General features: G+C 40.9%; 1 protein-coding gene across 2 annotated transcripts in view; it reads left to right on the top strand.

The window, feature by feature from the left end:
• The first annotated feature begins 603 nt into the window (after positions 1-603).
• The window catches only part of TNIP3 (TNFAIP3 interacting protein 3), a 58,018-nt gene continuing 39,648 nt past the window's right edge, over positions 604-18,973 (top strand). The window contains exons 1-3 of one of the 2 annotated variants that reach the window (XM_032109220.1): positions 604-714; positions 1,462-1,591; positions 7,640-7,782. Coding sequence is in view for 1 of the 2 variants with exons in the window: in XM_032109218.1 (XP_031965109.1) it covers positions 16,680-16,682 (3 nt within the window). In the remaining variant the exon portion in view is untranslated. Of the gene's footprint in view, positions 715-1,461; positions 1,592-7,639; positions 7,783-16,502; positions 16,683-18,973 lie in introns of those variants that run through there. The other variant, XM_032109218.1, reaches the window with a different exon arrangement.

The following is an 18,973-nucleotide window of genomic DNA, read 5'->3' on the forward strand; positions in this document are numbered from 1 at the left end:
TTTTCATGAAGCCAGGTAATCTTGTCCTCACTGCAGGGAATAAAAGATCCATTATTGACTTAAGCACAATCAGGATTTTGCCCAAGTTTTTTTAAACCTGTCAGAGCTTCAGCTTTGATTTAGCCAACAAAACCAGTTGTTCTGTTGAAGTGGGGTCGTTTTGAGTCCAGGCTAGTAGCCTGTTCCTGGCAGTGGCTTGTACCCTGTGTGTGGCTGCAGCTGACTGCCTCAAACCAGGGGAAGCTGGCACTGCTGTGGGAGGGACAGCCCTGCTGTCCCCCAGGCTGCCTGTGCTTACTTCCATCTCCCAGTAACAGAATTGCATGGTTCATCTGATCACAAAAATACTCCTGGCTAATGAATTTATCAGAGAACAGAAAAAATAACCTCGCTCATTTCCCTAAACTGAGAATGTTTATCAAAGCTGTTGTCTTCTTTGAGGAAAAATGTTTCTTCGAGTTTATTATCTTAGTTATGAATTTCTTCTAATTTCTTCGATAAAATTAAAGAGAAACTTCTTTTATTCTCAGCTGTAAGGGGCTAAGCCTTTAAGTTGCAGTGAGATGATGCCAGGAACTGACAGGCTGATGAAGACAGGAGCCTGAAAGGACACATTCAACTGAACAGAGACTCTGGAAATTGAGTGGATGAGGAAAAAGTGTCAGATTTGTGAGCTTGTCCAACTGATACCAGAGGGTATTAACAAGGAAAACAGTGAGTAGACGGGAGTGAACCTTCTCAGTAGCTATAACAGTAGCAATTAAAAAATATCCAATATCAGCCTGTTCCAAGGAATAACCAGTTGCCAGTGATTGCCAAAGCAGCAGAGATGTGTGGTGTGCCTGCATCAAGGAAATATGTACATAAATTCTCAGCCTGGTGATGTGTGTTAGCCCTGTCTGTGTGCTGATTACAGGATTAGCTAATGTGCAGTGGTTGTATGTGCTGCTGACAGTCTGAGTATGGCAGAAGCTGTTGAAACCAGTGATCCGGCAGAGTGAAAGGGACACCTGAGACATCAGAGAAATACACAAAGAGGATTGAAGAGGAGAACTAGATTATTACTGCCCAGGAAAAAAAAAAAGGCATAAGTAGAGGAAAGGGTTTGGTAGAGCTGTTAACTTGGAGAGATGGGAGAGGAGGATAATTGTGGTGAGGTATGTTTTTATATAGATTAGAGTTGATGTGAGTGTTAGAAAAGCTGGGAAGGTTTAGGAACTGTATTCAGAGAGCAGTTTTTTGAGCAGAACAGCATCTCAGTGCGCAGGGCAAAAGGCTGGGAAGAGCAACAGCTGCTGTTCTGGTGCCTCTCCAGGTGGGAGCAGTGGAACGGAGCAAGAGCTTTGCCAGGCTGAGGAGGAAACAAGTAAATACGAATTTAATGTACATTAAAGACAAGAGGTTAGATTATGTGTATTCCTTTAGAAACATTGATATAGCAATCTCTTTATTTCTGTCTAGATTCAAAGTCCTGCTTTGACACCTCAAAACTGGCTTCCAGGAATACTGCTGGACATTCAAGCCATCATTAGCTTCCCCTATTGAAGCTCTAGTGAAGCTGATGGATTATGAAGTTATTTTAAAAGCTCTGGTGAGATTTGAGATGAAGGGTCACATGCTGCTTTATTATGAGAGTTTAATCTCCCCCCAGCTCTTCGTCCACATCAGTACAACAAAACATGGTCAGTCAGAAGCAGTAAAACCTGGTTCCTTTCATTCCAAAAAATACAGACTCTCAGTCTTCAAAGTGAGGCTCACACAAGGTTTGTTTTGCTACAAAAGTACTGTCTTACTAGCCAGGGTTGTTTTTGAGAAGGTTTAAGGGTATTTGCATGTACCTTATGCATTCATAAAAGAAGAAATTTAATAGAGATACAAACAAACTAATAGAAATTGCATCTGTGCCCTGTAGGGTGCTTAAAATCCCAACCAAGACTTGAAAAGATGTCTTGCTGCCTGAAAAATGTTTTTTGTTTATCAGCCTCCTGTGAAGTAATACAAAGCTTTCTATGAAAAGCTCTTATTTCCTTCCATTTTCCATTTTGTTCACAAAGCAGAAACTTCTGCTTATTTCCTATTCTTTGGAGAAATGATCATAAAACCTTTGCCCCAAACATATTGTGTAATATAGTCAGTTTTTGAAAGGGATCTGTCCTAAAATGACATAATGTGCTTACATTGAAAAACTTTTCTGCTTTAGCACTTCTTTCCTAGAGGAAAACGTTTTTGGGTTGTTGTTTTTTTGGTTTTTTTTAAAGTTTCTGCTTGAAATCTCTTTATAGCCTTCTAGTTTTTATTTGCTCTTTCCAGTGCCATCACTCAGTTTTTCCAAATTAATTGCACCAGGGTTTCTCAGAACTCCCTCTCATCAGGTGAATTTCGTATTCCCTTGGACATGGTCCTTTTTTCCTTTGTCTCTAATCTTTTCCATGTTTTATTAAATTGTATGGTCTTACACCATCTTTCCCCATGCCCCTGAGCAAAGCCATAATTAAATGATGTAAAATTTAAGGCAAGGTCTCCATAAATCTCTTGTTATGTCTTGGAAATACATGAGAAAGCTTTCAGGCTTTTTTCAGTGCTCCTGTATCTGACCTGTAAATCCATTTCACTTCCCCATCTGAAATAGGCATCCTTGCTATTTGCATTTATGCCACCTTGATAAATATTTAAATGTATGGACATACAGTTGTTGCAGGATCAGACATAGTTTTCCTGTGGTATCACAGGTGCAATATTTTAGTTTCATTTTCTGCTTCAACAGTTTGCTCAAGCAAAAATGAGTCAGGGTTGAACTGTATTTTCCATGTTGACAAATGAATTCTTGACTGACTTAATAAAGCAGAAGTGCATCAACTTACAGAGCCATCACACTGGAGGAGAAAAAGATTTCAGTTATTTTAGGAAAAAATTTTTTTCTGAAATACTATTTCTGCTTGTAAAAGAAAGAGGTCAACATGTTTGGGTTTTTAAAAAATTTTCTTCTTAATTACCTTGTAAGGTGTCTTTCCCTAGTGCCCAGATTCTGCTGAGCAGGGTGAGAAAGCTGCTAACTGGAGTGTGTAGGAAGAGGTGGAATTACAGTTCTCAATTTGTATCAGGGCTCCTGTCTGCGTGTTTAGTAGGAAGTTGAGCTTTTACTTGTGACTTTTGCCTTGCTCCTTTTCTTTTTCTCATCAGTTTCACTTAGTCTTTTTCACTTACTCTCTGTCCTTTTTTTTTCCCTATTGCTTTTCCTGAAGTAACTCCTTGAGTTCCTTGTGACCTTATCTCTCTGATACAGATTAGAATAACCAGGCACTGAATTTTGAGAACAAAGTGAAGCAGCCCTGTGGTTCAGAATTTGTATTCTATCAAGTCTGATTATCAGATTATGACCTGCATTTCCAGTCCTTATTTCAGGCACCCTTGGAAAGACCTCGCCCACTCCACTGGTTACATTAGGCTTGCATGTGTATATATTGTTTCTGAATTGACTTTATATCTTGACATTTTATTTCTCAGGCTGCTTATTGACATATTTCCATTTTAATATTTTTTTCTTTGACTTTACAAATTTCTAATTCCTAGGAAGTGAGGCTTCTCAGTAACGTGCCAGCTGCACTGGGACAGTTGATTTTTCTTGCATCAAATATGTAGATGTCAGTCTTTATTGTACAGATGACAGCTAAACTATGGATTATAAAAAGGTCCAGTAACTTTCTTCTGGGAGTCTGTAAAATACAGTCTGTGTAGTGTCTTTTGTGTGTGTGACAACAGAAATGTAGTGTTCTTCTACTTCTTGCCTCTAACACATGGTTTAGTAGATAAATCTACTGAACACCCAATTTAGCTATTAGTGTGTTCAGTCCATAGCTGAAGAATCTTAAAGATCATGCAACCTGAGAATAAACAGCTAGAAAATGTTTAGTGTCTCCATGGGTAAAGTATAAAATATATCCTCCTAAATATCAATATGAAATATCATATTAAAGTTTCGGCCTCAGGCAGACTTGAATTTCGGATGAGCAGATACGTAGCAAAACCACATCTATCTGAAAGCAATCTCTTTGGCTCCAGCAGCTCGGTGGGGTTGTTGTGGCCCCGCTCGGGCTGTAGATGGCATCGTTGCTGCACATGAAAAGCTGAGCTCTTCCAGTCCCTCCTAGGGGAATTGTCCTATGGGCGTTTGGAAGCATGGATTTGATGGTAGGATTTGGTAAGGGTTTGATAGAGTTCTTCTTTCTGTAGGATTAGAGGGAAACGTGGAAAGAGGTGTTGGATTATTGGTTTTTTTCCTTTGTGAAATAGTGCTTTGAAAAACAGTTGGAGCTCATGAGTGACTGAGGACCAATGGTATAAACAACCCAGTCAAAATTGTTTTTAATGTTTTGTTTGGGTTTTTTTAAAGTCAAATCTTAGATGTTTGAATTTTCATCTACAACTCATCCCTTTGGCTTTGGAACACACAATTACCACTCTTAGGTCTCTCTTGGTTTTGAAGCTGAGCATTTGAAATACAAATCAGTGAATGGATCTGCAAGAAAGTAATAGAGATCAAGGCTCTTTGAGAGACTTCAGACTTTCCAGACTCCCCAGAGTGTACTAAAAATCCTGTAGCTGTAGGCATCCCCCTTCCCAAATCTGATGATATAGTGGAGGGAAGCCAAAGGGGAAATGGAAAGGGGAGAGAATAAAGTGTTATTTATTAGCAATCAGAAGAAATCTCAGTTCCTAAATGGTGAACTTAAAAATATAAAGGGTTTCAAAAAGTGATGTTTTTTTTACAGTCTTCACAGATACTCATTTAAACATTTCATGCACACACAAAAAAGCCTCTAAATTCTCAAAGGGAGTGGAAGAACTTTGCTGGTAAAGTTTAAAAAAAGCAAAAAATACCCTTGTGCAGGGAAACAAATTTAGCAGCCTGTAAAGATCAGCTGTAAAATACAAGCCTTGCCATAATGATTTAAGTTAAAGCTCCACAAATACTAGGGCAAATGAAGAAATTATTACGTGAACTTGTTCAGAGTATAAATGGAGGATAAGAATCCTGGATATCCAAGGTGACACAAACCATGAGGAAAAGTGGCAAGTCTTTGTTATAATTTGCCCATGAAATGATAATGGTTTTTCAATAAGATATTGATTGATGTGTGTTCATAAAGTCTGAAGTCGAAGAAACCCACTTTACTGATGAGGGGGGAGGAGCACAGAAGGATGTAGCCACAGAAGTGGTTGGTTTGTTTGCAAAGTAACCTGAACAGGCAAAGGAACTTTCTGAATTTACAGTAATCAGCTGTTTTGAATGGAAATATTTGATAATCATGTAAAAAAACAAGGCAAACACTGGCTTTTTTTCTTTTCTTTTGAAGGAACATATTAATGTTTGTTTTCTTAGCATGTGGTATTTTCCTCTCAAAGTAAATTTACAGAGTAGCCATGTTATTCCTTCCTGATTTTTCTCATCTATTTTGGAGATCCCAAATGCTCCTGGAACTTTGTTCCTGGAAGCTGTGCTGCAGCTGTGTGTCTGCCAGGCAATAGGCAAAGTAAGTCCTCACACCTGGTGTACTTGGGTCATCTTGGAGCAGGTGGGTGCTGTGTCAGTGATGTGCCTCTGTTCACCTGTGAGTAATTATGTCCTCTTCTAAGGCAATAAATCCTACTGATTTAGAGATTTTGAAAAATTAGACACTGGAGTGTAATTTCTGCATGAGAGCTGTATCAAAGATGGTTTTCAAATGTTAAGCAACCTTTCTCTCAAGTGAGATCTGGTTTGGTTTTTTTTTTTCAAGGAAGGGAAATACAGGGGCTGGTAGAAGGGAGGATATATGGAATATATTCTTAATCCAACACAGTAGTTTTGAATTCATGCTGTGTTCATGCAGTGTTCAATAGAAAGGGCTTTAAGTGATAACTCTAAATGAGGAACAAGCACACCATTATATTTAATAGCAGGTTTTTGCAAGACATCTGTGTAGCTTTCAGGGTTAGGAGTGAAAAATGGGCATGATGATCAAAATAAAATGAGACAAGACATCATTTCTGGCATTAACGTGGAACTGAGGCAGAGCTGATGATTGATCTTGTTTGTTTCTCTGTATTATGGTCAGTTTTTTTGAGGTAGTTCATTAAAAGTTGATGGCTGAAGTTGTCTGCATTTCCCATTGATCTGTGTGTACACAGTTCATTTACTGTTCACGTCATTGCCTTGCTGCTTACAGAGCACAGCTGAAAGGCCCCCGCTGCACCAGGACTCTCCTGCTCGGCATTAACTCCTTCTCATCCTGTTCCAAAGCTGTCTAACATGTTTCCTAGGAAGGGGGAACATGGAAAGGGAAGGGCGTTCGAGTATTTTGGCTGATGCATCTCTAGTGACACCTTGTGGGATGTTTCACAGAATCGCCTACAACTTTTTGGGGGAAGGAATAAACTGCAAGGCTTGTTGTGCAAAAAGCTGCCCAAATACTCCACGTGGGATACACTTAAACCTCTGCACTCACCTGTAATTAAAAATAAACTGTAGAGATAAACTTTCTCATGTTGAAATTGTCCTTCCTTAGTCCACTGAGGTCTTAAACACTTCACCCTTTGTGTATATACAGATAATGCTATCTAGAAATAAAATTTAACTTTTAGAAATAAACATATTCGGATTCACTTCAGAGTGAAACAATCAGAAGTGGGAATGTTGTGGATCAGTTGCAGCTGGCGTAATTTAGGTGGACGCAGTACCTAGCTCCTGCCTGCTAAAGGTTTGATGTGCTGAGGAAAAACTGGCTGGGAAAAGTATCCCAAACAATTGAAAAAAATCTGTTCAAAAACGAGTATTTAGAGAACTTTAATCAGTACTTCGCTATCCAATAATTCGTTTATAGAACCTTCTGGCAATTTTTACCTAATTGGAGGGACCTTTTTTCCTATTTAGTGATACTGGATAACTGTTTTGACTAGATGTATTGGAAGATTTGTTTCTTGTTGCTTGCTCTCATTTTGTGGAAATGGCCAAGTCTGGGGGTAACCGAAAGGCCCTGTAGACTGCATAAAAAATGGATCTCTCTTATGGCCTTAAAGTTCTATTCTGGTTTGCAAGCTTCACTCATCTGGCATTTCAGCCTTGCCCTTCTTGTCAGAAGATGAATCCCAGCTACCCCTGGGGGACCAGAGCAGGTTTTTTTGAGACAGACCAGGTTTTTTTAGAAAAATTTGAATCAGTTTTACTGCTGGGCCTATGGGTGTGGAGATTATCCTGACGGAGATGTAGCAAGATAAATTGCTACATGAAGAGAATTTCGGAAAGAGGACTGAAAAGAGATTTGACAAAGATTTACTGTTTCTTACTTGCTTAGAAGAATATTTCTTCTGCCTGTGCTTAAATATAATGAATGGAAATTTAGCTTGATCCTTTACTGACTGAGAAGGAGGAATTGGAGACTTCCAGGAAAATGCTGTGGGTTGTCTTCCAGCACAGCCCAGCTGTACTGATCATTTTTTTCCTTTGTCTAAACACTCAGCCTTTCCTTCCCTTGAATGCCTTGTGCCTCTGGCTTTCTGCCCCTCCCTTAGCCATTGCAGGCTTCTGTGGAGCTGTGTGAGCAGTCCTTTGATGCTCTTGATTCCATTGACAGTGTTCTCTGTTTCTGTGTCTTTACCCTAGATGCAAGCACTGGGCCAGCTGAGCCTGAGAAAAGTAAAAAGAGGTCTCTAACACCTGAATCTCTAAGTCTGTCCAGAGGACCTGTTCTATTCAAACACCTTCCCCAAAACTCTGCTGTGAAAGAATGACACTTTTGCAAAGGGGTGAGTTTGATCTCCTCTAATTTATACAGTTATTAATAATGTACAAACAAACTGGGGAGAGTGTTGGCCCGGTCTTCTTCTGCAGCTCCTGTGGAGAAATGAAGCTGTTTTATACCCCTTACATTGCTTTCCTTTTAATTCATATATATTGACACTGCCTGCTTACTTCTTGCTTTTCATGCCTGGCATTTGAAAGTGAGATACTTGAATTGTTGCTCAGTTCTGTGGTGTTTTGTTTTCATGTTAGAGCACAGGTAGAGGGCAGAGGAAGAAGACAGATTGACCTGCTGGTGTTGGTTCCTGTTCCCATCTCTCTGTAGTGAAGAAGTAGAACTTCTGTAGCCAAACTCAGTGCAGAGATGATACCTAAAGCAGCTCAGTCAGCAGCGATGCCTCTTGTTGGGAGGCTGACTGCAGGAGGGCCATGAAGCTGTGCAGTTTTCATTCTCTCCTGGACTGAAGCAGACAGAAGTTGTGACTTGGTGAAGTAGCACTGTGGTTCAGTGGCAGAACAACCCCGGGTTCAGGCTCTGCCTGCTGATCTTTCCCTAAAAACGTGATGCCACTGCCGATTTCCTGGTGTGCCAGCCAGAGGCTCTGAGAGCCTCACCCACTGGGCAAACACCTAGTTACTAAAAATCCTAATTGCTGGCATCTGTATTCAAGGCAGGAGGTGGCCCCTTCCTATGAACAGCCTACGTATGAAACAACCCACGTAGTTTGCAACCACTCTTCTGCCTTTACTGTGCAGGGGAGTTTATTTTTACTAGAAACAGTAACTTGAAAGGTGACCTTCATACTTACTGAAAGCAGCAGACGCTTGGCTCTGACTCATGGAAGGAGCCCAGGTATTGGGGAATGGCTGCTGCCTGGTAACATTTCCCTCTACTGCCTTGTTCAGCAGTTAAACCAAGCCTAGTTCTGTGTTCTAGGTACCATATTGTAGATGATGTGTATGATAGTTCTGCCCCTGCCAGAATCCAGAATTAATCAAAAACTCCAAAATCGCTGCTGGCTGCTGAAAGCAGCTGTGTGTTGGCTCAGCTGGGTTTCAGAGTGAAGCCTCACGCTCTGGTGTGTGTCTGGTTTCAGTTTCAGAATAACAAATCCAGTTTGGATCATGAGCCTCCAGCTGAAATAAAAGCCATTACTTTTTTTTCTGTAGTTGTATCACCTCCCTGAGGAATCCTTGGTGTCCCTCTTTCCTGTGATCTTCGCTGATTTTTGCCTTCTGTGATGCTCATTGGTGCTTTACTTCAGTAGGAAATCCCCTTTTTTTAAAATGCCTTGTGATGAGTCACTGCTGCTGTTTGCCTCAAACTGAAGGGGATTCCAACTATGAAATTGTATTATTGCTAAAATAGAATCCTGTTCCATTGTGTAGGTTGCAGTTGAAAGCAGAGGAAGGTCTGGGGGAGTTGTAGGGTAAGCAAGCAGTGTTGCTGCTAGTTTGTTTACTGGGGGACTCATGGCAATTCCGGTAACAAGTAAGCACCTTAGAAGTCTAGGAGATCAAAACCAGTCTCTAGCTAAAAAGCAATTCTGTATCTCTGCAACTCTGCATAAAGAACCAAAAAAACCACCCCAAACCGTAGTAGTTTGTGTGTTTCTAGCACTAGATACTAAGATCAGTTCAGCAAGAGTGTCGTTTGGTTTGAGCTTTTTTGTGTGTGTCTGTGTGTGTTCATTACGGATTCAGAATTGAATTGCTTTACGAATGGTTCTTTTAGGCGTGGAACACGGCTTACAATTTTCTTCTTTCATTATAAATCTGACTGTCCTCATATCTATATTACTGTTGGTTTAGCCCTGGTGCTTTAAGCTGCAATATTCTGAAACCATCGTCTATCACTTTCTTTCATCTGAAGTAACTGCTGCAACTCTGTCATGCCGGAGTTTTGACCCATTCCCAAATCGCTGTGTGTGCATACAGGAGATGGAGGTTGCCATTTGAAGTAGGCCACGGTCCTGTCTTCTCATGTCTACAGAGGTCTGCAGGCAATCCAGGTCTATCCTCTGAACACTTACTTTGCACCTTCTTTCAGCTCTGGATTTCCTTCCTTATTTTCAAAGTTCACCTGAGAACTTCTACAGGCTACAGTAAAACAACTCCTCAAAGCACAAAAGGAACCACTTAAAGGCATTTTGTATCAATGTGTTCAATATTAAGGTCTCTAAGGCTGTGGTTATCTATGGAGATATGGTGGTTATTGCGCATTGAAAAGGACCATGAGGCTGCTGATAGCACCACTCAGTCTCACTACTGGTTTTACATCATATTGCTGGAAAGGAAATAAGTTAATAAAAGCCACAAAGATGTACAATTTCCCATAGCCTTTGACTAATGCTGCAAGAAAGAGAGCAGTTAAAAAACCACTCTGCTGAAGGTGGGGGGATTTCCTTAGGAAGAATGCTTGGAACGGGCCTTGCTCTGAACCAGACCGGGAGACAGTCAGTTCCTAACTTCCTGACAGGAGTGCCTGTGCTGAAAGGGAGGACACAGCTCCATCCCTCAACTCCCAAAATGCTTTTGCGTTTGCATCTCTTCAAAGGTATTTGATACTGAAGACTCAAAATCCCATAGCAATGCCCTAAAATGCCTGGTTTGCTTAGCTGCAATCCTCTCTGGTAACAGGACCAAAGGAGCTGGGGTGCCCTGCAAATGCTGGCACCCAGGTTCATCCATATCTGTGCTCTGTCTTGGATTTAAGCCTGGATTAAATGTGGCTGCTGGGAGCTGACTGGCTGAGTGCTCTCTTGATAGTTCCATACGGTGTTTAGGTACACAGCATGGAGTCTGGCTGGTTTGGAAAATTTGGACATGACTGCCTTTGTTACTTCTGAAAAGGGAAAAAGAGTCCGTGCATCCTGTAGAAACTTTGAAAATACCACAGCATTTATGTAATGAGATCTCTACCTAGACAATTACCATGGCACTTTGATTAGCTGTGAACTGCTAATATTGAATACAATTTTATTTCTGTGACCATTACTATTTTTCTCCTGAGGTAAAGTCTCATCCAAATAATCCTCTCATATGTATTCAATTGCTTTTCATTGTCCATATTCCCTTTGCAAAGGCTGAATATACTTTTTAGGAGTTTGGGTTGAACTAAACTTGAGTGCTTGCAAACATTTAGAAGACTTACAAATAGTAATTTATCAGACTCGCTGGCACTCTGCTGTGGTTTAAGGCTTCCTTCAAAGTAGGATGCACAAAGAACTGCAGAAGCTTAGAGTAAGGTCATGATTAGTAGGTGGATAAATATCCCTACCTTATAAAATAATCCTCAGTGTTTAATGTTTTTTTCTAGGTTGTAATTGCTGCGAAAGTACATAAGGGAAGTAGAACTTTGTTTGCTACAGCATTTTAGTGCTCCAAGAACTTTGTTTTTTTCCTTCTTTTTCTTTTTAAAAGAAAACAGAAAATAAAAAAATACCTTATTTCCACTACAGCAAATGGCTTTTCCTTACATAATTTATAAAAATTAATCATTTTAGCAACTTTTTTCTTTACTGTTCAAAGAAGTTTTACATTTTTCTTGATTGTTCCCCAATGCCTATATACTGCCTCTGTCTATGTTTTATGAGTAAAATCTAAATAACACAAGGGTACAGTTTCCATAAAATTAAGGTCATGTGAGGTGGAAAGAGCAGCCTAAGATCAGGGGTTCCTTCATTTTTATAGTCCTTTCTTTTGGTAACAGGAAACAGCTCTAAGGCAGTTTGCTTGTGGGATATATAGGAGTGTTTGCATTTATAGATTTGTGTGTGTGTGTGTCTGCATGCTTATGTGATGGAGAGCTGCCTTAGGAATATTTGGATCTGGCTCCTGACAGCCAGAGAGCTCTCTCTAGTGTGGTTATTAGCTTTACCACACACTTGGACAACAATATTGCGGAGTTGTAAGCAGATACTACTCATGATTTCGCAAAAAGGGAAAATTAGATTCATGTGCTGCATGGGGAAAGTGGGGCAAACAACTTCTGCTTCAGTGTTGTGCTGAATGCTGGTGGTTGTGGAAAGGTCATCAGATCCTCCAGAGAAGCTGGGAAAGAGTACAGTTCTCATCTGAAATGTAGATGTGTCACCTCTCACCATCTTCCTCTCCTCCGAAGTGCCTTTCCTCCTGTCCACCAACAACCAGGATACCTCCTGTGAAATACCTTTGCTTCTCTTTGTCCTTGATCAGCTGCAAACCCAGGTGGAGGCATCTTGCTCTATCCAGCCACCTGTACTGATGGCAAACACCACCTCTCACTGGGTACATAAGAATTACTTTTTCTTCCTTTTCTTACTTTGCTTCCTTTTTCCTTTCACTTTTAACCCAGACTCATGCAGCTGTTGTGTATCACCTTATTCTATCCTTAGCCCTTTCTGTGGAGGTATCCACTCTTCTGGGTGAACACAGCTCACTGCACTCCTTGCTGCTGAGATGAAAATCAGAGACCAGGAAAACTTAGTTTTGTGGTAGATCAGCTTGTTGAGAAAATTCTAAGTCCTCTGAGCTCTGTGTCTGATTTTATTTTTGCAGCCCAGCCAAGAAAGAGCAAAAGGCAGGAAAGTGTCTGCAACTTGCAGGTTTTGGCAGTCCCTGAATCTGGGTGAAAATGCTTTGCTTCCTGCAAAAATACCATGTCGCTATGAGGAAAAGGTCACTTTTCTGTCAAACCACTAAATGTTGCTTTAAGATTTTGTTGACCTAGACAGTAGTAAATTTAGTATAGCTTCAGGGTTGACTTTTCTCTCCTGTTAATTGGCAGGCAGGTGAAAGTGTGTATGGATAGGAAAGAAACCTCTCTGAAGTTGGTGCAGAATGAGAAAATGCTTTCTTGGTGGATTTACACACTGATTAAATTAGGTTTAATTCCATCTTGGACTAGAATATAAACAGTGAAGTATTTCAGTAAAAAATGTAGTGGTAGAGACCAGTGGGTGGGCAACCAGCTGGAGAACAAGGTGGCCTTATTCCCAAGAAAAAAAGATTTGTAGTCAAACCTCCCTGACACTAAGCTGCATGCTTAAAGTTTGTGGGATTGACAAATGTGATGGAAGGGATGTTCTGCTGGAGCCTGCTGCTGGCCTGATGTAAAGCCTGTTTTCATACTTGATATTCTATCAAATTCATGAACATCTTCAGGAAAATCCAGTGAAATAGCGTAATATATTTGAGTAAAAGTAAAGAATTCATAGAATCACCATCTAAGACCTCATAAAGGAGCTGTGGCATTTCCAATTTTTCCATAAGGAAGGGAGAATTTGTTGTGGGTGGTCTTCCGTTCACGGCTAAGCAGTAAAGCCACACAGCAAGCAGGAACAAAATGGGTGGGAAGTGCCTTGACTTTTAATACATCTCAAGCAAAAGCTGTTTTGGTCCAAGCTAAAATCAAAGCAGTTCACTAAAATTTAGGGTAGAGCTGGGCAGCAGCATCTACCTCCCTCAGAAAGTCACTTCTGTGAGCACAAAAATATATTTTAATAGTGTATGAAGTGTGGATAAGAGGTAACCTCACCTTTAAATGTTTAGTTCACCTCAAAAACCTGACAACTGGGACTGGCTGTCTCACTGCTGCTTCTTGATCTGGGGCATGTGAACCTGTTTAAGCATATAGAACTAAAAAAGAGCAGCCAACCTACTTGTGAGTGAAGCAGAAGAGAGTATTTTAGCTTGAAAAAACCCTGAGTGCGTGGGAGCAGTTCTTGTTCGTGCACCAGAGAGAGAGGAGGACAGCTGCAGACAGCCAGGGAGTAAGACTTGTGTGGAGAACAGCAGGCTGCCTTGTTTCAGCAGAACAAACTCCTAATGCCCCAAGTGTGGTATCAAAGTGTCAACTTCAAGCCAAATCTCAGAACATTTCTGGACAGCAAATCTGTCTTAAGCTGCCTCTCCAGAATACTGGAGTCCCAAAGTGTTTTGAGTACTCTTGAAATTGCCTTTTTTCTCCCCCAGTCCTCTTCTTTGTAGTGGTCTTTTCTCTCCTGAATAATACTTACATGGCAATTAAGCCCTTTACAAGTCACCAAGGATCTGTACTTTAAACTGTTGTCTTTGCATTATATTAAATTTTCTCTAACTCATTTCCTTCTTTTTCCCCCGTGGAAAGCCCCTAAACAAGCAGTTCTTCAGTGGACAATAAAATAATTTGAATGGCAACTATCCAACCTGGTCTTTTTCTAGATAAGTGGTTTGGTTATGCCTAAGAAGCAATGAAATTTTTATTATTCAGTTATGTGTGGTGTAGCCAAAGGGGTTTTGTTCTTCTGAATGGGGGCAGTGGGAAAGTCAGGTAAAAAGGTGATTTCTGCTGTACCCCCACAATTTTCCACTGGAGGTTAAAAGAGAGGGTTCCCCCTTCAATTTTTCCATTGTCTGCTTTTCTCTGCTTCTACAAAACACTTTGATGTGCCTGCTGTGCTGTGCTGAAAATGTCAATACTTTCATATCACCAGTGTTTACAGGAGTTAAAAAAGAAAACCCTCTAATTGTTTGAGTCAGGAGGGCTGTGAAGCCCTCTCCCTGAAGGGAAAGGAAGGGCCCACGTTTTCACCTCCTCTTCTCTGGAAGCAGGAAGGATGCTGTGCCCTGTTAACCTCTTCTGCACGGGTAGAGCATCACATCCCTGCCTGTTCCTGCCTTGGGCATGGCTGGTGCTTGGAGTAGCCCAGCAGAACAGGAAATGTCCAGGCTCAGAAGGACTCCAGTTAAAATATTTGTGTTTTGCCTTTTATTCAGGGAATGCTTACCAAAATCAGTTGTCTTTGGTCACTTCTCGTAACTCATGGAAGGCACCTGATCTTAAAATCTTAACAGTCCTGGCTTTGCCTTGTCCTGCATGAGGAGAAAGGTGGCTATTCCTGGCCTCCCTGGTAGAAACCACAGTGGTTCTGTGGAACAGGTGATGGATAATAAACCCAGGAGCAGCACACATGCAGAGTTTTAAGTAAGCCCCATCATTGTTGAGCTGACGCATGATGACCAAATGCCAACCACGCCTTGAACTCTTTCCAGTCCCATTGCAATTAAGCAGGTTGGTCAGTCCAAAGCTGAAAGCTGTTTGAGTGCAGTGAAAGCCAAAACCATAGAAGGCTAAATTTGCTGTATTCTGCATGAATGCATTGCTGAGTAATATTTAATGCTGTTCCCTTCTTATTCAGTCATCCAGTGGGAAAAGCATTTCCCCTCAGAGGATGCTCTTGGCTTTGATTTCTTTTGCTGCTTGGGTTTGAGTATGTGTCACTCACCTCCCAAGACACTGCTCCAGCACTTTGCTACTGGGTCCTTGCTGGTGGGTTGCTTTCAAATGTCCCCTGTTGAGGCTGTTCAGCTTTTTCTAAATGCTTATATAGAATGAAGCAAGAGATCAGGGTAAGAAAAAGTGACTGATGTGGAGCTGACTGTACAGGACACTGTTCTGAGAAGTGGAAGATGTTGGGGTGCTGTTGCTTTTTTTTTTTTTTTTTTTTTAATTTATTTTAAGCAGGCAGCCAGTAAATCTGAACTCTTGTTGGTAAATGTGCAAACCATCAAGCTGAAGTCATTAACATTTTGTCTGAGAAAGTGACAGCAAATTCTTCATCTGTAGTGGAACACTGTTATTGCAAAAGACTGGAGAAATCACCCTGCATCTCCAGCAGTTAAAACATTTATGCAGGAGGTACAAACACAGTTAAACTCCCTTCAGGGAAAGACAGGGGAAAGAATTGGACCTTGGTTTCCCACATCCTGATTCTGACCTATTGTTTCCTCTGTTGTAATTGCAAATGTCTCCAAAATAGTTTTGTTTGAACAAACCTGCAGTGAATTGAACATGAATTTGCAAATGACTGCTGTCTGTGTGCATGTGAGAAGCTGAGTGTAAGTGCTTTGACAAAAAATGATCCGTCCTGCTCTCCTGAGCAGCTGACATATTTCTGCTAGGAGCATGGGAATGCTCTCAGGGCAGTTAGATCATGAGTGTTACAACAGCAATCTCCTAAAAATCTCAGCAGGGTTTTTAGTCCTTGGTGCAGAGCTGCACAGGTTTTGTTGTCATCAAAACCGAAACCGATACAACCATCAGACTTAGAGATGAGTGTTTTTCTGAGCTTACCTATCGTGAATCTTTCACTTTTAGGTGACAGCATGATAATGTTAATTTTTATCATCTGTGAAACTTGATCAATCAACCCCTGTGTGCAGTGGGCTATAGCCTGAAATGAATAGTAGATTCTTGAAAATGCTGCATCACTTCTTGTCTGGTGAAGGGGAGACATTTCTGCAGCCTTCACCTCTATGTACTCTGTTCCTCAGAATGAAAATCAGATATAATAGGGTGGTTTCTCTGGTCGGTGCAGAGCTGAATGTCACTGCTGATGAGGGGACTGTAACTGGTCAAACCGAGCACTGATTCTGTAAGGGAAACCTTAGAATAACTTCTAATTAAAATGCATTCCTAGAAATGGCTCCCTGGCCTATTTGCCCCTTACAGTAAATTATTCTGCTTCTAGATTGATATTTGTGTTCTGTTCAATTTGAGTTGATGCAGCTTTTCCACCATGCTAGACCGCCACTTTTCCCACAGAGCAGCTCTTGCTGGTGCGTGGGCAAAGCGTTGTGTCACTGTTCCATGCTAATCTGAAGAATGAGAGGGAATCCTCTGTGGTCTCTTATAAGCAGTGCTTTCAAGTAGTTCTGTGTGGGCTGTGTTTGTTTGAGAGAGATGAATGTGCTCTCAGTGGTAGCATGACTGTAAGAAAGGGGTTTCCCTAAGCCTGGAGTGTAGGTTAAACCTTGAGATATATATACACAGATACACTTTTGCCTCCAAACCACTTAGTTCTCATTTGATTCAGAGAGCCTTTATTTGAGGCTGGGATGTCCTAACCTGGCAGTACAGAGACGGACACCTTCCCTAAATATGGTGAGTAACATCTGCATTCATTGGAAATTTGTACTAGTGGGTCTCTTCCTAGCCTCAGAGTGAAGTCATGTACCTGTTTTCCCTTCTCATCTACCAAAAAGACCTCAAATCCAAAACCTGGTATTTTAAAGGTTTTTTCTTTTTTTCCTAAATGGCTTTTTAATTTCTTCATACTGTCTGTATAGAACAACTGTAGGAATGTTCTTTTTATTTGCTTTCCTGGCATAAAGTTGGACAGTGAAGAGTACAGCAATAGTAAAGGATTATTGCCATATAGAGCACTAACTAAATTAAACAGTTATTTTGGGGTAAATCTAGTGATGCAAAGATTCAGTGCACCTCTACTGGATTTGACCAAAATCCCTCTGTTTGGATAAGCTTTCTGCTGAGAACTTTGGAAGTCTCATCTGTTTTGTGGAGTTTGGGTTGTTCCCTGGGCAACTGACTGCCTGGAGCAGGCACAGGATTCCCTTAGATAGTTCTGTCATTAGGACATCTGCTACAAATTATTTTCTGTAGTCCACACAGCACTTGAGAATGGGGTAGGGGATCTTTTGCTTGCCTTCTGGCTGTAAATTGGCATTAAAGCTGCACCTCAGAAGAAGTTTTGATTCATTCTACCCTTGAGTAAGGAATACTTGAAGCTGCGGTATTACAACCTCCTTTTTCCAGGGCCGATGTTGTTTGCTGCCAGAGGGCATATTCCTGTTTGTGTTGGGGCAGCTGTAGGAGCTCTAGACTGCTCTACCTCCCTCCTAAAATGAAGCAAAAGTTCTCATTTTCCCTTGGCTTGCTTCTAGAGCCTCAGGACACTGTGATATGCTGCTGGCGCAGTCTGAATTTCTGGCAGCAGCGGTACCATTTTTCCAGAAGTGTGGGAGTGCTGGAATGTGTGGAAAGCAGCATATGCTTCTGAGTTGTTTGGGATTGGTGTTCCTGCCAGCCAAGCAATGTCAGTGATTTTTTTGCAACAGGCTGGTTGGATAGTTCCTACCTTTCTATGGGCTCTTCTTTCTCCTTTTTTTTTTTTTTTGCTGTGGGATTTTGAAGCATGTTCGGAGGAAACGAATCTTGCATAGAACAGAGCTGCATTCCTCTTCTAAATCAAGCCTTCTTGTCTTCTTGCTGTTAAATTTCCCTCCTTTAGGCGCACAGCTTTTTGCAGCTAGGTCTGCATGTGCCTTTTTTCACGGCCACGTGGCCCCTGTACTTGGAGCAATCTCCTTTCTGTTACTTTCTTATATTCTACCTCCTTATACTGCAGAGACTTAGTTCCAGAGTCATGGATTTGATATATCTTAACTTTTATCTCTTGGTTTGGATTGTACAAGAAAGTTTTGTCCTTTCCTGTCACAACATCACAGTTTCACTGCAGTGACATCTCCATTAAAAATGGTTCAGCAAAAGCAACCCATTTTGGGCACTATCAATGAATATCATAGTTATTAATCTTGCTTTTATCCTGCAGCATTTTTCCTTTTCACTTCTGTATTTTATCTTTTGGAAAGCTTCCTATCCATGCTTTGGCAGTGAATAATAATAAAGAACCTTTTTTTTTACTGGGTAATTTACAATTGACATTTAACAAATAACTGAGTACTTCCTTCCCATCTTGCCCACCTCCAAATAATTTGTTGAGCTAGTTAAAGCTGGACAGAGATAATGAGAAAATAACATTGAAAAGATATTAATTGTTGAGAGCTTTATTTTATCAACGTATTTTATACTTCTAAAAAAATTAATTTGTATTCTATTAACAATTTGCTTCCACAGAGATTGTGTACAATAAGTGGGCTCAAAGTATTACAAACTTTGCACCCAGACCTGTGTACACTAATTGTCTTTAGCTGAACTGAACATTTGCCCATGAAGAACAGATTTCTTCTAATTGTGTTTGAAATGAGGGGTCTCATTTTTAACAAGAGAGGTACTGAGGGTGTTTTGACGTAGGCTGTATGTGACTTTGATGGCTTGGTGAGATGATATTTGCAACTTCCTCTGGTCACTTCTTATGTGACTTTTTTGCATGTTGGAAGTGTGGTCGTGATATTTTTGGCACTGAGCTCGTGTTTTGTGGCCTTTCAAAAGAGTTTCTGTGCTTTAAACTCACTCATGCAGGTGCCTGTGTGGAGTGGCTGACATGGTAAGCCCAAATGTAAAATGTGTGCAAGCCTGAGCACGACTGTGGTGGCTTTTTGGTGACGTTTGTGCCACTGATTTCTACCTGAAGAAGGGATTTATACTCATTGGGGAATCATTTCCTCACTTTCAGATGTTCTCGAGATCTTCAA

Source organism: Corvus moneduloides, chromosome 5 (genome assembly GCF_009650955.1).
Source record: "Corvus moneduloides isolate bCorMon1 chromosome 5, bCorMon1.pri, whole genome shotgun sequence".
NCBI lineage: Eukaryota > Metazoa > Chordata > Aves > Passeriformes > Corvidae > Corvus > Corvus moneduloides.